At 45.7% G+C, this 18,218-nt stretch overlaps 1 protein-coding gene across 1 annotated transcript; it reads right to left on the bottom strand.

The window, feature by feature from the left end:
• Positions 1–1,477: 1,477 nt before the first annotated feature.
• LOC101781692 (CBBY-like protein) lies at positions 1,478–12,685 on the bottom strand. Its single transcript, XM_004979160.3, has 8 exons — positions 12,246–12,685; positions 6,407–6,477; positions 5,264–5,422; positions 4,415–4,481; positions 3,030–3,125; positions 2,615–2,661; positions 2,273–2,353; positions 1,478–1,725 (listed from the first exon to the last, which is right to left on the bottom strand). The coding sequence occupies exons 1-8, from the start codon at positions 12,546–12,548 to the stop codon at positions 1,602–1,604; spliced, it is 948 nt and encodes a 315-aa protein (XP_004979217.1). The 5' UTR covers positions 12,549–12,685; the 3' UTR covers positions 1,478–1,601.
• Positions 12,686–18,218: the final 5,533 nt, after the last annotated feature.

An 18,218-nucleotide genomic window follows, 5' to 3' on the forward strand; every position in this document is an offset into this window, starting at 1 on the left:
TACACCATCAGTGCAGTCCTCAAGTTATACTTAGAGTAAAGGAGGCTTGGAAAACCCAAACGTATTCATGGCTAGACCAGTATGTGTAATTATTTCGATTTTCTTTATTTCTTAATTTCAGACCTGTAAGCTGTTTTTTATCTTTTAATATATATATAATCAGTAGGGGAATTTTCCCGTCTTGTTTTCCTTAGAAAAAGGGTGAGCAGCCATTTGGACCATAGGCGCAGTGTCATGGAGTCTGTGCAGGCAAGATTTTTCCTTATTTTTATGGAAGAGCAATATTGGCTTCCTGGAGCTAGCAAGGCTAGCTTCCCTTGGCATGGTGAGGTGAGCAAGCCAGACGAGAGTTGCCCCTAGTTTATTTTAACTATATAATCTTGGTTTGCCAATGGCATTCTCTACTTTCCCAAAAAAATTATATAATGAAATTACATTTATGATAATCTATTGCATCATCTTTACATTGTAAAACTATTTGGAATTGAAGTTATTGATGGTTAAAGTTTAAAAAGACTTGACTTAGAATAAATCTAAAACCACTAATATTTGTGATCAGAGAGGAATATTAAATTCTAAAATAATTTGTTAAATCTTAAAGACATTACGCCCTTTGTTCCACTATGTTTGCCCATGGCTTTAGAAGGATATCAAGAATGTAGTTATTGCAGTATTTCCACCCTCTACTCGTATAAACAAATATAGTGAAAAGGAGGAGCATGTTAGGTCAATATAAAAATTCGACATAATTTTATTCTACTCAATCTAATCGAACTTGGGAAGTTCCAAGACCTCGATACTCAGGGCAAGATTATGACAACATTAACCGCCTTGATAGATCAATGGATTGGTAGGTCATTCCTATCCGCCTCTATCTAGAGTTCATATGAATGCATTGCCAACATATAATGATGCATGTCACTTTTTTCAAAGTTGTTATGCCATATAAATATAATACTTCTTCCATTCAAAAATATAGGTAGTTTAGTTTTATTTTGAGTCAAACTTGTATCTCAAACTTCAAAATTACAATGATTGGCTACCCAGCCACATGTATTGGCCAGGGTTTTCTACCCAGCCACATGTATTGGCCAGGATTATATTGCTTGTCATTAGCATATTTGGAACATCCCTTTCTTTTTTTTAGGCTGTGTACATCCTGCTATGTAGAGATTGGGAGTGTTTTCAATTGTTCTTTTTTCAATTCGATTTAATATTCTTCAAAACGAATAAAACTTTCCTTATTGAAAAGAGCATTTCCATGTAGCAAAGCCCATTCCAAGATGGCCAATTTGGTCACATAGAAAACGATTGGCAAAACGATATGGCTTATGCCATGGCAAAATTTTAGGGTGTATACTAATTTGGAGTTGAACCAAATCGTGGCTAAATCTTGGAGGAATTGCCAATTTCTATAGGGTAGGAAAAGGGAACTAACCGAACATGGCAGTCAGTCATGATGGATCAGCTATCCAAGTGAGAGCAGTGAGGATTGAATAAACATGCAATTTTAACAGTTACATGTATAACGCATTGTTGTTTGTTTTTATATTTGTTCCTTTACAAACAATTAATACTTATTGATTAAATGTGTCCTTCCTTTAGCTTACATATTGTTCCTGGAGTAGGTCCGTGCAGAAATTCAAATCAAAGCGTACTTCTGGTGGGTCTCCTATGCAATCGAACACGGCGTCTGCTGTCGCAAAGTCCTCTTCTGCAGTGTAGCTGAAAAGAATATTTATGGTACATCTTGTTAGAAAACAAAGTTCGTCTGCAGTGTAGCTGAAAAGAATTACTCTACTCTACTACGAAGAATGCATAGAAGTAACGAAATGATAATTTAGGGTAAATACAAAAAATTGAAGATTGTGTAAATAATGTGACTTGTGGATAACATTAATTCAATTGTCAATCAGAGTGATGCTTAAATGTGCCACATTAGGTATTCATGTGGATCAATAGCAAGGCCTTTTTCTTCTTTATTTTGGCACTCTATCACTTGTAAAGTCTTCCTTCTTTATCAATAGAAACCGGCAGAATCTCATGCCAGTTCGTTTAGAACAGAATAATGGTAGACTTATATGAATAAAGTGCAAAAGATAGCTCTAAATAGCACATATGGCGTAAAATACAGAAAGGCTATGTGAAATTTGAATTTTCGCTCATTAAAATCCTTTACATACAATAGATGAACACCTTCACTAAGAAATTCCTACCAATTTCCATTAAGTAATAAAAATGTGTATAAGTGTTCCTAGGAAGAAATTTGTACCCGCTTTTTGTTACAATACACTTCATGCCGGCAGCTTTCGCCGCTGCAAGTCCTATATTACTGTCTTCAACAACAACACAACTGCATATGGAATAAAAATGATTAGCAAAATGGTATAAAATGATATATATAGAAAAAACACATCAAAGATGACAAAATGCCGGATACATTTAAAAGTACTATAGTATGTTAAAATATGCAGTGTGCACTGGTGCACAACTTTATTAAATCAAGTTAACTGTAATTAATCTAAAATACAGAAATTACCTCTATTCTTTGCATGTATCTGTGAAAATAATAGATAAAATTTATATAAATTGTTCAAAGATATTGTGTCAGTACCTAGATGGATCAACTCCAAGTGTAGTTGCCGCTAATATGTAGATTGCCTGCAAAGACCCACCAAAAAATACATAAGCTCTAATATACAATGAATTTTGTGACACAAATGTTATACACAAACTATTGTTTTTCTCGAACAGAGCTGTATATCTTTGTATCAAAAAGAGAGAAAAGGGAAAGAGCCTCATGCAACTATGCAAGGCAAAGCCCCTTACCCTTATCCCACCTAGGAGATAAGAGAAGGTTGCAAGATAACACCCTAAATAAGCTTATGCGCATTAACAGTACCACACAACGGGCCTTTCCTGGCAGCATGTCAACAATGTCTATTTACATTTTGGAAAACATTTCTTCAAGTAAATAACTTAATAGGGAAAGATGAATATTGTTTACCAGATTGAAAAATCAAACTTACTGGATCAGGTTTTTTGCGAGGAACCACATCTCCAGCAAATATGGTAATCTTTTCTGCTTTATCAGGCCCCAATAAGCATGATACTATTGCTGAAACCTGCAATAAATAAAAACAATTCACAAGATGACTTATAAGCTTATAAAATTGATTTTTGATTCTATATGTAACTTTTGGCTCATGTCCAGTCAAGATCTAGGAGAAAGTTGAAGAAAGGGCTAGAAGCAGTCTAGTTCGGTTTAAGGTGCTTCAACAGTTGTCAAGAGTAGATCTTGGGACTTGGGTGTTTGAAACAATAGTGACAGTGTCAACTGTTTTTTGGTGTTAGTAGGGGAAGCCCCAACCTTTTTTATATATATTTTAATTCCAGACCTATTTAATTCGCTCCCACGGGAAGTCGAATCTAAGTTTGCTGGATGATACTCAGGTGCTCTAACCACTAGGCTAGAGGTCCTTTCACGACAGTGTTAACTATTGACGACCAAAACTAGAGATACTAGGCAGTTTGGGAAAATCGAGGCCGGTTTCCTGAAACCAGCATCGTAGTTTTGTGTTGGTATCAAATTACATTTTGGAGACCGCTCGTAGTAAAACTGTCACGGAGAAAATCAAAGTGCAGATATGAATCGTCCAATTTGGAGTCTAGATAAGAGAGTTATGGAGATCAAGAGATTCCACCAGCTAGAAAATTAAGTCAATATGCATTCCGTGATGTATTCATTCGGACTCTAGATAAGACAAGACTTCCCCATCCTATAAATATGAAGGGACATGGTTGGTTGAGGTATCCAATCGATCAAAAATACATCTCTATTACGTTATCTCACTATCCTAAATTCCCCTCCAAACCCCAGGTTTTCTGTTCTTCCTTCATCTCAACGGTGAGTGAGAACGTCCTAGCTATGCTAGGGCAACCTAAAATTTTGCTTGACCAAATGAGATCCCTTTCGGGCAAGCCCTAAGCCCTCATTGCACATAACGTGCTCATGCGCCAGCGCATCTGAGCATCAACAAACAGCTTATAATTCTGCTGAATTAATATTAGAGTGGTATGGCGATGAGATATACTTATTTCTCTCAAATTTCTAACCATCCAGTTAATGCTTTCCTTACATCAAGAATTGGTGGTATTTGAATTTTAATTTTGTTACTTCAGTTGATGTCCTATTAAGTGATCAAACAAAATTTTCAGCATTTCACAGACCAGTAGTTTCTGCATGACAGAAGAATATATGCGCATATCTTGCTCAAAACTGAAAGAAATTATTCGCCTTGATATGGTAGATATTTGTTGACTACTTTAAAAGAATGGTAGATATCTGTTGTATCTCCTAACCAACATATCTTCTGCAAAAGCACTTCAAGGTGGGAAATGCTGGGTTACTTACAGCTTTCTCATTTGACGTACTGCACACTGCAACTTTAATTCCCTTTCCTAATGCTTCATCGATTAACCTGTAAAGTTGACAATTAATCTAGCTTAGCTTTACTTTTCATTTTCATGAAGCTAGGTGATTCACATTTGCATTTTGTTGGCATGTCTTTCTCTCAATGGAATCCCTTTTTTGTTTTGGACAAGTGTGTCTACATCTAATGCACATAATATGGGCGTCAACAAAAGGGATGCGAAGTTCACAATACATTCAAAATACAATTAGATACATTCCCATTCCCCTGCATACTTTCAAAATATAATTAGATACCATATTACAATATTATATTATCATGTTCATAGATATATTTAGTTTTCCAAAGTACATTTACCTTGAATCACACGACAATGGTTTGCACCTTTTATTTTTCTTTTTGCTACGACAAAAAGAACCTCGTTTTGGGTCTGTGTGTGGATTGATGTGTTGTGAAGATGTGTTCTTTATCTTGTTGATTAGAGGAATATTTACAACTCTAGAGGGATTTTTTGTTGTTACGGATCCAAAAAAACATGCCTCAAACTAACAACTGCAACCGACCTAGAAATAAATAAGCAGTTTTGAAAGTCACCACAATGCCAAATGAAGATTTACTGTTTAGTAGTACTTGAGATGTTGAAGTACATCAATTTCGTGGTTTACATGCAACATTAATCTATTTTGTGTGACATCTTTTATTATCTTGTACAGCGTCACTTCATATCACTTGTCTTCAAGAAGCAAGAGAGCATATTTCCCAACATCACAACTTATGGGTTCATTTAACCTGTAATTAAGTTGCTAAAGTCATCAGGTTGCTGGAAATACCTTTGAACACCTGGACGGAGAGGAAGCAACTTCTTCTCAATTAGGGCCATGAATAGTTCTGTTTTCCTCTTGTGAAGAGAAGCAATAAACTCCTTTCTCTCTTCATCAGTTTTTGGTGCCTTGGCTGGCCATCCTGTTTTGTTGAAGTAAGCTGTCATCCTGAAAATAAATATTTAAAATTTGGAAAGCTCAGATTTTTCAGTAGAATTAAAATAAATTATTCTTTTACTTGAAATCCAGTTATCCTTAAAACACTAATAATTGTTTCATGAGATCATCACCAACCAATCTTCCTATATCCTATTTGAATACTTATCTTTTTCAACTTACTTTTCTTTTTGACAGCAAACCAAATTTCTAACCTCAATTACAGTTGATTATATTACTTACCTCAACAACAACAAAAGGTGAAAATAATGTTTTGTGTTTGTTGATGTTTCTATAGTGACTCCTAATGTAGAAGTACAAAAAGAAATTAGGATGCAAAATTTTGGATATGAGGTGAGAATATATTTTGTTGGTGGACATGCTTCATAACATTCAATACTGAATCAGCTACATCTCCTTTTGTCGTTAAAAAATACATGATTTGAATAGCCCATAGACATATTTTATTAAGTTTTCACCCGAGATGGAAAATGACCATCCAATTGTCCAAACCATGGAATGATTACATCAATAATATGTTCCAATACAGCCTGCCAGTTGACATGTGAATAAAAAATGGAATAAAATAAAATTTAATTATTGAGGAATTAAAGTAAACCATACAGAGGAAAAAAGATACATTTGTAATTGGATGCATGTCTCATGTAGAAAGTTTAAATTTATAATTTTTCACATTCAAGGTAATGTACTGATTGTAGAATGAATTTTGCATAAGCGTAATTACACTATTCTTTTGTTACAGTTGCACCTGATAACCAGATCAAAGTTCCTACAGCAGATCACATAGATGGGCATAAATGACAAATTTCACAGCAAAATAGAGTGCTATCTCCATAATTTCTTAATGAAAGTCCTCAATCTCAATTCCTTTCCACCACCTATCTTGGGAAAAAAATCTTTATAAAGGAATAGTAGTGAGGATAATTGCAAAAGGTAAATGAACAATCATAATTCAAGTTAAGTAAACTGATTGACCTTTCCTTCCCTCCACCTATCTTGAGCAATTCTCCATACAATTCAACGTCCCAGCTGAAACCTAATTCCCTCTGTAAATATCAACAACCTATTGATCAGTCAAACTTCAACAGACATCAAGAATTGGTAGGTTTAGTTTCCTATGCTGGCATTTCTATGATTTATGGATCAATAAGAATATGCATTCTCGTTTTTTCCAACGATACGAATGATCACATGAAACAACTTTATGATAGGCACTAGAAGCTGGGGCTTTATTGATAACAATGGCACAACAGTAGAACTATTTCGCCCTCCCTAGCAGGCTCTGTTCAATTAATTCTACTTCTGCTTGCCTAACTCCTACTATGGCTCGGCTTATATGAGTGCCGGCCACTAACAAATCTCAACTAACTCATCTTATCTCTATCCTGAGCCTAACAAACTACTTACCAGCCTAATCAGCCACTAGCTGTTTCTGGCACCTTTTTCCTCCTGCTGTACACCTTCCAATGAAAGAGTCCACAACACTTCACCCCTCCTTTTGAAACAGCTCGTCCTTGAGCTGAAAATCTGGATAAGTAGACTTAAATTCTTCTAACTGCTCCCAAGTAGAATCCGCAGCACTCTGACTCAGCCAATGCACAAGGACCTCCCAGACACCACGGTTAAGACGAGCACTCTGAACTTTAGCAGGTTCAGGAATAGCATAGCCATGCGCAACGGTGGGAAGGGGAACAATGTCAACCGCGGCCTCACTGTGAAACTGCTTCAAGAACACCACATGGAAACACATTGTGGATGCGCACCTTGGCGGGAAGCTAGAGACGATAGGCGACAGAGCCAATGCGCTTCACCTGAAAGGGCCCGTAGTAGCGAGGAGCTAGCTTGGCATTCTAGGCAGACTTGATGAATGACGCCACGCGCTGGTGAAGATGAAGCCAAACCCAGTCACCCACAGCAAACGTGACATCCCGATGTGTTGCATCATGCTACTGCTTCATAATACCCTGCACCTAAAGGAGCTGCTCCCGAACAGCAGCCAAGAACACATCCCTCTCGACAAGTTGCTTGTCCAGGGAGGCCACCCATGATAGCCCAAGCTGATAAGCGGCCAAAGTAGGGGGCGGCCTGCCATAAATCACCTCAAACGGTGTGGCCTTGAGGGCTGTCTGGTAGGAGGTGTTATAGCAGAATTCTGTCCATGGCAGCCACTTCAGCAAACTCCGCGGGCGATCGCCAGCAAGGCAACGAAGATAGACACCCAACACCCTGTTAGTGACTTTGGAGACCATCAGTTTGCGGGTGGAAAGCGGAGCTGAGGCATAAGGTGACACCCGAAAAACGAAACAGCTCAGTCCAGAATGTGCTGGTGAAGACAGGATCCCTATCGCTGACAATGGAGCACGGCATGCCATGGAAGCGCACAATCTAATCGAAGAATGCCTGGGCAACCGAAGTGGCGCTGTAAGGGTGGTTGAGGGCGATGAAGTGCGTGTACTTGGAGAATCTATCCACCACCGTGAGGACCACTGATTTGCCACCCACCTTGGGAAAACCCTCAACAAAATCCATTGCGATGTCAACCCATACTGTGTGAGGAACATCCAGCGGCTACAGCAGGCCAGCTAGATGTAAGTGCTCCGTCTTGTTCCGCTGGCAGACGGTGCAGCCCCGCACGAAGTCGCGGACGCATCTGCTGGCCTGGGGGCTATAGAAGGAGGCACGCAGACGGTGGAGTGTCTTCTAAATGCCCTCATGATCAGCGCCGCGTGCCGTGTGCAAGAGCTGTGGCTAGAACGCCGAGGAGTTAGGGACGAAGATGCGGCCCTTGTGCATGACGAACCCGTCGACGACAGACCAAATGGCCCCCGCAAGGCCCTGGTTGATCTCCTAGCGCTTGGCGACGGTCTCAGGCAGCGACTCAGCCTCCCAGCGAAACTCGTTGAACAGCTCGAAGTCCAGACGGGAGAGGGCGCAAGCAGACAGCGCTGCAGCGTCCTCCTCACGTCGTGACAAGGCATCCGCGGCCACGTTCTGGCATCCTGGTTTATATTCCACCGTGAAGTCATACTCGAACAGTTTGCTGACCCAAGTGTGCTGGGGAATGGTGGAGAGGCGCTGGTCCAGCAGGAACTTCAGGGCGAAGTGGTCGGTGTGGACGGTGAATGGTCGTGCCCAGACATACGGCCACCAATGATGCATGGCCTTGACCAAGCAAATGAGCTCGCGCTCATAGGCTGCCAATTTGGCATGTTGTGGAGCCACGACGCGAGTGAAGAAGGCAATCGGCCCCGCGCCCTGGTGGAGGATGGCGCCGAAGCCGGAGCCTGAAGCGTCGCAGTCGATGAAGAATGATGCCATGAACTCAGGAAACTGGAGAACAAGACCAGAAGTCAGGGCCGACTTGAGGGCGTTGAAGGCGGTGGTGGCGGCGTCGGTCCAACAGAAGGCCTCCCGCTTAAGGAGGGCTGTCAAGGGCGCCACAATGACATCGTAGTTGTGGATGAAGCGGTGATAGTAGCGCGTGAGGCTAAGGAAGCCACGCAGAGCACAGACAGTCCGTGGCGTCGGCCATCCCTGGACTACTTCGATCTTGGCTGGGTCCATGGCCACACCATCCTTGGAGATGAAGTGCCCCAGGTACTCCACCCGACGCTCTGCGAACAAGCACTTGGAGCACTTGAGGAACAGGCTGTGGGCGCGCAGAGTGGACAGTACGGCCCGGACATGTTGCAGGTGCTCAGCGAGGGAGGTGCTGTAGATTAGAATGTCGTAGAAGAACACGAGCACGAAGCGACGCAGGAAGGAGCACAGGACCTCGTTCATGAGTGACTGGAATGTCGCCGGGGCGTTCGTCAAGCCAAAGCCATGACCATGAACTCAAAGTGGTTGTGATGAGTCCAGAACGTCATCTTGTGAATGTTACAATGTGCATCCGGACCTGGTGATAGCTGCTGCGAAGGTCCAGCTTGGTGAAGTAGGTAGTGCCGTTGAGCTCGTCCAGCAGTTCGTCGACAACGGGGATGGGGAACATGTCATGCACCGTCTTGGCATTAAGGGTGCAATAGTCAACGTAGAATCGCCAAGAGCCATCCTTCTTGTGCACGAGGAGGATCGGGGACGAGAACGCCGAAGTGCTGGGGCGGATGAGGCCCTGTTGCAGCATCTCAGAATGCGGTGATCACAGGACCGCACCGGCGGTAGTGAGGACAGCATGGTGAAGACGTCACTAAACTCGACAAGGAGCAGTTGGAGAAGATCTAGGTGCTCGACGGCATTGAGCGCCGGAGCCTTGGACGTTGTGACACCCCTTCACCGGACGCGACGGTTCTGGCACCAGAATGCCATGGTATGGCGCTCAAAATCCCAAAGGATAGGGCTAAAAGACTTGAGCCAGTGGCAGCTCAGCACTAGCTTGTAGTCAGTGAGAGGGAGGACGAAGAGGTCGATGACGAATCCCTCGTGGCCGATGGTGACACGCACGGTGGCAGAGACGCCGGCGCACTAGACGCGATCCCTGTTAGCAACCACCACGGCTAGGCCGGGGCGTGGAGTAGGCTGGAGGGCGAGGCGGCGTGCTATGGCCGTGGCGATGAAGGAGTACGTGGATCCTAAATCCACGAGGGCCTAAAGGGAGGTGCCAGCGATGGAGGTGGCTAGGTGCATAGTGTTCACCATCTTGATGCCGGTCAGGGTGTGGAGAGAGATCTCGAGGTCGTCGGAGGAATCCGTCTCCGGCTCCGTAGCGCTTGGGAGCGGAGCGTCCTCATCGAGCTCCATCAGGTATAGCTCCTTCATCGTGCAGTTGTGATCCCGGGAGAATTTCTCGAGGCAGTTGAAGCAGAGGCCCTCCGCCCAACGCTGGGCCATCTCCAGCGGCATAAGGTGCTTGAAACACGCGCCTGCAGGCGGAGCGGTCTTCGTTGGTGCCGCCGGAGTGGATAGCACTGTCTTGGCGGCTGGCGGCGGTGTCTGGGGGGCAGCCAGGGTGTGGAACGGGCGTGACCGAACTGGAGGGGTGGCGCGGGGCAAAGTGCGGGCTGTGGCACCAACATCGTCGTGGTCCAGCTGCAAGCGGCGCTCGAAGGCCCTGGCGAGCCCCATCATGTCGTCAAGGGTGGCCGGGTGTTGAAGCTCGACGTCAGTCTGTAGCGCATTGCGGAGGCCGCCGGTGAAGAGATCAATCTGATTTTGCTCTGGAAGAGTGCGGCAGCGGGCGAGCAGGGGCAGAAATTGCGCCTTGTACTCCTCCACAATCCCGGTGCGGCACAGCTGCATAACGGCGCCGAGCGAATTGCTGCGCATTGGGGGACCAAACGCCCGTTGCACCTTGTCGACGAACTCTGGCCAGGTGGGCATGCCATGGTTCTGCTCCAGGCGATAGTACCAATCCTGGGCTGCGCCCTCCATGTAGAAGGATGCTAGCCACACCCGCTCGTCGTCCGGGGTGCAGTCGGCGCGGAAGAACTGCTCTGCCTTGTGGAGCCAAAGGATTGGGTCCGTGCTACCATCATAGCGAGAAAAGTGGAGCTTGTGCTTGGCATGCTCACACGGCGGCAGAGGTGGCGGGGCAGGACCGCTGTGGGAGCCGCCGGAGGAGTGGTGCTCCGACTGCAAGCGGCTGACCGCCATGTTGAGGCAGCTCTGGTCGCCCTTGATGGTGGACATCTCGGACTTGATGGCGGATAGCTCAGCGAGGATGGTGTCCAGGGTGTGCTTCAGATCATCACCCTGGTGGCGGTGGAGCAGTGGGTTTAGCGGTGTGCAGGGAAGGAGGGGGGGTGGGCGCGGTGGTGGCAGCAAAACAGGGGCCAAGGAAGGTCCCATTTGATACCAGATGATAGGCACTAGAAGCTAGAGCTTTATTGATAACAATGGCACAACAGTAGAACTAGTTCGCCCTTCCTAGGAGGCTGTGAACAATTGATCCTACTTCTGCTTGCCTAACTCCTACTGTGGCTCGGCTTATATGAGTGCCGGCCACTAACAAATCTCAACTAACTTATCTTATCTCTATTCTGAGCCTAACAAACTAGTTGCCCAGCTAACAACTCAGTACCTAATCAACCACTAGCTGTTTTTGGCGCCTTTTTCCTCCTGCTCTACACCTTCCCAATGAAAGAGTCCACAACACTTTACAACTAGACAAATGATTACAATTTATTTTCCAAATGTTCTGGTTGATCCATTTTAACAGGTTATAAGGTACGAATCCTAAGCAAGAGAATAACAAATGCTCCAAGTAGAAACCATTATATTCAATAATGCACCAGTTTATGGGTTCAAGTTAAGAGTTCTTTCGTTGGCCATATCATTCTTTTTATCCAATTCAGGGCACACAATACTCAAGTAATATTTGAACAGTTTCTATACCAAACTTTGTTTCTAATTAAGTAAATGTATTAAGCATGCGCAATTTTAAGCATGTAAGCATATTCCAAAGTTTATATCGAATAGCTACCGGTAGCTTTTATGATGTTTAATTCATTATGCTTACGATCTAAGACAGTGAATGCTGCATTAGATGTCAATTTTGGAGCAAAGGGATATCTGCACAAAATCAAAAGTAGCTTCGTAGCAATGAGATTGTCAACCTCCGACCATAGTTGATAGCAGATACGGGAACTAAGCAACACGAAACTGCATTGTTGAAAGAAGACGATCCAGGTCCAGCTTGAGTACCAAAATGACTATTCATTCAACAAATTATGGAGATGATCTGATTACTTGGGATGGCTATTAGTCAATTATTAGTGCTCTGTTACAGCAGAAATCTGTCCTAACCCATTGATTTTGTGAACCGATTAGGAGCAAAATAACCTGAGAAAATTAAAATAAGAGGAGCAGGGTGCCCGACCTCAGCGAAGGTCTCGTTGAAAGAGATGCGGTGGCCATCCTTCTCCGTGTCCACCAGCACGCCGTCGCAGTCAAACAGCAGCGCCGCCGGCAGGGCGGAGGCCGGTGCACCCCCGTCGCTCGCCGCCGCCGCGCAGATAACCGCCGCTCTCCGCTCGCTCCCGGTGCGGAGGCAGCCAGAAGAAAGCGCCGATTTCCTCCCTACGCCACTTGGAATACGCTGGTGGCCGGCGGTTCTCGGGACACAGCGCGCGCTAGAGAATTTGCTCCCCTGCAGCAGCGTGGACGACGCGGTGGCGGCCATGGACAATCGGAGATGGTTTCGTTGGGCGGGAAACGGTGGCCGGTCAATGGATAGCGCGCCCTTGTTGCTGCCGATGCCGCGTGAGGAGTTTAAAGCCGAGTCCACCACACATGCCTCTTCGCGAGTGTGGATTTCCCACCGGTGCCAGCTGGCGCAGGGAAGTTTGCGCCCGCTGATGGTGCTCCAACAAATCGCGCAGCTTGATCGGTAGGTATGGAGTTGGTCCCACCACTTTTCACAGCGGGCCCAGATGGTGAGTTCGTGTGCCTGCATCGCCATGCCGATTCTAGGAAGTCAGGCACGCTGCGAGGCACTTTGGTACAGCTGGTCCCACTTTTGCATCGGATTCTTCCACCACAGCCCACCGCACATCCCCTCCGACTCCAACCTCCACGACATGGACGGGAGCACGACTTCACCTGCACGCACGGGAGCACCCTTTGATACATGTACTGATGATTTTGAATGGTGGGTTCAACTAATTTCCTTGTATCATATGATAAATATGATAAATTTTACTAGTAGAATCTCTACCTAATACTAAAATAAATAAGGTTTCTGCCAAAAAAATTTTGTTTATCCTAGACCCACTTGTCAGAGGGCTCCCGCGCCACCCCGCCTGCGCCGCCTCGGCCCCGGCCGCCCACACTGCCCCGGCCGTCCGCACTGCCCGCCCGCCTGCCACGGCCGCGCCACCCCACCTGGTCGCGCCAAAGCTGCCTCCCCGACCCCAGCCCCGCCGCTCGGCCTCGTCCTCGGCTGCCCGAGCCACCTTCCCTGCGCCGTCCAGCCTGCGCTCGCTACTCGCCTCGGCCAGGGGAGAGGGAGGAGGAGCCCACGGAGAGGGAGTGGGGCCGGCCAGATCCGGCGAAGGAGAAGGAGAGGGAGGAGCAAGAGAAAGAGGGAGGAGAGGAGGTGGGGGCCGAAGGGAGGAGCTCCCGCGCCGCTCCGACCTGGCCCCGGCCGCTCAGAGCCATCTGTGTGGGCGGGGAGGCCTGCTACTGCCACTTGCTTGGGGACAAAATGGAGGTGGGGACGAGGTGACGAGCTCGCGGGGGTGTGGATCGACAGTGGACTCGTGCTTGTGCCTTGTGCGCTTGCGTGTGGCTTCTCTTCGGTTTTTGTTTGAATGGTAGGCAAGGGAAGTATAGTAAGGCTGGAAGAGGAACGCTCTATCACAACGCTTCCGCTTTTCTCCCGAGTTTATGTTTTTCTTTTCCTTTCCTTTGGTTTAAGGTCACGTTAGCTTTCAACATGGCGGCTAATGTCACGCCCTGAAATTTTTAGATTTCAGGGTGTGATTAAAAAATAACTAAACAATGATTTTATCGTAATTTTAAAATTTTTGCAATATTTATTTTCTTGATAGGAAATTTAGTATAGGAAAATAATTGGTAAAATAGAACTTATATATATTCCCAGCCGCGCTGCCTCGGCCCCGGCCGCCCGCGCCGCTCCACCTCGACCCCGGCCACCCGCCTGCCTGCCACGGCTGCGCCACCCCGCCTGGCCGCGGTCGAGCCGCCTTCCCGGCCTAGGCCACGCCCGAGCCGCCATGGTCGAGGGAGAGGGAGGAGGAGCCTGGCAAGAGGGAAGAGGGGCCGACTGGATCCAGTGGAGGAGAGGAGAGGGAGGGGAGAGAGAGAGGGAGGAGAGGAGGTGGGGCCTAGAGGGAAGAGCTCCCATGCCACCCTGGCCCAGCTACCCGCACTCCCCGGCCTCGGCCCCGGCCGCGCAGCCCGCCTCGGCTAGGGGAGAGGGAGGAGGAGCCTGTGGAGAGGGAGGGGGGGCTGGCCGTATCCACGGAGGAGAAGGAGAGGGAGGAGAGAGAGAGGGAGGAGGAGAGGAGGTCTGTGGGAGTTGGAATTAAGGAGAGGGAGGAGAGAAAGTAGGGCGCGCGCATTGTGTGTGTGGGTTGGGGGGTTGTCTAGGCCAGTGGCCCCCTTTAGTCCTGGTTGAAACAACCAATCGTGACAAAACACCCCACCAGATTTCCAAGGGCCACTAGCCTTTACAACCGGGACTAAAGGGGTTCTTTAGTTCCAGTTGATATTACCTATCGAGACTAAAGATCCCCCGTCGGTGGTCATCAGAGGCTGATTTAACTCTTTTGCTTGAATAAAAAAATATTTTAATTTAATGGGTATTTGAGTTGAAGGAAATAATTAAATAAAAATTCTTTTGGTTTTCTATTAAACGTGTAGACATAAATTTAGCGATGAAAATAAAAAATATTATTAGTTTGGAAAACACATCTGATCTTTTACCATAGTAACACACGGGCATTTTGCTAGGAATATATTAAGTGAGATGACTTCATTCTAAATAGGCTGATCCAATTCACTCAAATAAAAAAATCATCGTTATTTTAAACTATTTCATACTAAACTAAATGATACAAGTAACCAAATACACCACACCCTTAGAAGCTCCATCCAAAATGGTTGAGCGCGGCCGACGTCGATGCAGTGCGCGGCGGGTCCAACCCAGTCCGCGATGCAAATGGTAATTTGGCCTTTGTGCGATTATTCTGCTACGGGTCTAGTGGTCCTAGATTATTCGATGTCTGAAGGTTTTGCAATTCATTTTGACGCAAGTCCTGACACGATTTAGATCTTGCTACCTTTTTATGGTACATTCGTTTTTCTATTTCCAAACTTCTAACCAACATGGTGCGTGATTAAAGTGATGGGACCATTTTGTTTTGTGTTCCTGGAGCATTGACCAGTTTGTTTTGGTTTCACTTATATTCGTGGTAAAGAGGAGTCCCTGCAATAATGACCTACTAAGATATGCTAAATGGCTCATGCGAGCAAGCACTGGAGTGCTACATCATGGACGCGTCAATGTGGTAGGGAATGTCAGCGGGGGTATGGCACACCGAAATTTCCATTAATGAAGATAACTATGGTGCTGAGAGTTTGTACTCCACTAGACAGTTAGATTCAACAAATAAGGTGAAAGAACACCAAGTTGATTCTTAAAAATATTGGTGAATTGAATTTAGTACGCTTGGCTATTGAAAATGTTTTGTTCATCACATTTTACTTGGATGATGCTCTAATTGAAAATGCCTTTCTGTGTGTACAAGCACGGAGCAAGCTGGTCATATTGCGATTGGAGGTGTCATCGCCAGTGATGATGTAAGTAAACCAGATGCAGAGCAAGCAGTCAGCTGTGATAATGAGCGTGCAGTTTCTTCAATCTTGAATTCAGAAGGTGAATCAAGCCCGTGGTCAAAATGATAAGCATTCCAGTGTAATAGTCAATTAGTGATGTTTGCAGTGGCTACGTTAGCATGTACATGCTTTGTAGGAGTTACATGCAATTCTGAAATAGAAAACGATACATCTACTTATTGATAGGACAATACAGATTTATTTGCGTGTTTTAACTTAGCCTATTGAGATATCCATTGAAGTTCATGCGCCAGTGTGCTTGAGGATGAAACATGTTGTATTTTTACAGCATTTAAAAATACTGACCTTTTAAAATTTTTCTTTAAACTAAACACATCCTCTCTTCTCCCGAATATTCAAAACCAATTTTACAAATAAATCTTGCATGGAATCTAAGTATGTGTGTTGCTTTTGATTGCTCTAGGAATTTCTCGACAATCTTTTCTCGCCATCCATAAACCTTTCTTTTAAAACCCTTAGAATTAATATTTGAATTTTATTCGAATATTAACCCTACTCAAATCCTATGTCATACTCTGTTGAATATTATTCAAATATAATATACAATACCTCGATCTTGTCTTTATCAAAAACATCTAAACCCACTCGAAACATCTTCCATTTCAAAAATCCTAGATTTAATATTCAAACACCATATGAGAATTAGCTCGAACCCCTAAACCCTATCCCAATAACTCTAGATCCCAAAATCTCCAAAAGATTCCATCCCTGTATCTAAATCTGGGTATAGCTCTATTCAAATTTGAACCGTATTCAAATTTGAATAAAAAACCTATTAAAAAACCCCTTAAACAAATAATCTAAACCACCTATTCACTAACCAGGCCGACAACCACTGATTCGGCTGATCTCCCGTTCTAGCCTAGCTCACTCCGCCTCCGGCCCTCCTTCACCTGGGCCATTTGTTCCCTACTCTCCAGCCCAGCTCGCCTCCGGCCTAGCTCGCTCGGCCCACCGCACGTGCCAGCCCAGCGTGCGTCGGCTCGGCCTGCTCCCACACGCTGCCGCACCATGGCAGCACCGCCATTGGCGGCAAGGCATTCCCCCGCCTCCGCCACCACCCAGCACCATGGTAGCACCACCACCGTGCGTCACCGTCGCTCCGGCCTCCCTTCGCCACGCCACCTCGCAAGTTCAGCTCCCCTTGCTACCTTCACCCCCAAGCCTGTCACCTCCTCTGCCCCTCCCCGCCGACTCCACCTTACCGCCGACCATTAATGCCACTGCCACCTTATCTCTGCCGGCCGCTGTGCAGCCCCTTGCCCGTCCTTGGCCCCCAAGGTATCCGTTCCCCCTCTCCTCCCCTATCCCTGCCGCTAGACCAAGCCACGTGCACGCATGCGCGCCACCTACACTGCCTCAACCGTAGCTAGCCTTACCCGCTCCGGTCAAAGCATCCCCCTCTCCCTTTTCTTCACCACCACTGCAGCGGCCGCCCTTATCGTCCTCCCCAATGTCGTGGCACCCTCCCCGGCCTCCTCCGCTCTATAAATAGCACCTCACCCCCACCCACTGGAGCCTTACAAGCCCAAGGCAGGCTGTGCCCTGTCGCCTAGGTGCCGCGCCTCCTCCCTCCCCTCTCCCAACACCACAACACCACGAATGTGTTCCCCTACTCCTCCCCTCTCCGCTGGTGGTAGCCATAGGGCTAGTGGCGACCGGAACCACCATTCCGATGAGATTCTGGTGCTCTGCACAGCAACACCTATGGTGCCCTAGCAGTGCCGGCCTCGACGCCTAAAAACGCTAAGGCCACCTGGGTAAGTGCACACCAAATTCCATTTCAAGCCCTTCCACATTTCCACAAATTATCCAAATTTCCCCAAAAATATTACAAAATATTCCAAACATATCCATGTATTTTTTCCCATTGATCATCTCATATGAACCCTTTTCCAAAATATCTAGCCCACACATAATAGAAAAACCCCTTTTCTATGAACACCAAAATTCGCTTATTGGTCGTTTCTCTTCCAAAAAAATCCTAGGAAATTCCCAAAAAATATCTTAGTGCCACCTAAGCCTATTTCTATGCCCATCCAAGCCACAAACTCTCAAGTTCCACCCCTATCCTAGGATAAGGAAACTTGGCTAGCACCACCCACCGTAGGGTCAAAGCCGAGCTTGTCGTACAAGTTTCCTATACTTAAACTCCACTCAGCACCCAGCACCCAAATTATTCCTAGGATCTATTCCAAAACCTAGTCGTTGTGTTGTCCAACTAAAACCTTAGATATTGATAAAACCCAGTCGTTATGCTACCCAACTCAAACCTTAGATATCGATAAAACCCAACCGTTATGCTGCCCGATCCAAACCTCACATATCTACCTAGTCTAGCCATCATGCCACCCATTTAGAACTCTAGGAAATCCATTAGTAATTCCCTAGAAATTCTTTTAGATTCCAACCATTCCATCCTTTAATTATTTACAAATCCATTTCTAAATAATTAATATATTATTCCTCT

The sequence above is a fragment of the Setaria italica genome, chromosome VIII (assembly GCF_000263155.2).
Source record: "Setaria italica strain Yugu1 chromosome VIII, Setaria_italica_v2.0, whole genome shotgun sequence".
Lineage (NCBI taxonomy): Eukaryota > Viridiplantae > Streptophyta > Magnoliopsida > Poales > Poaceae > Setaria > Setaria italica.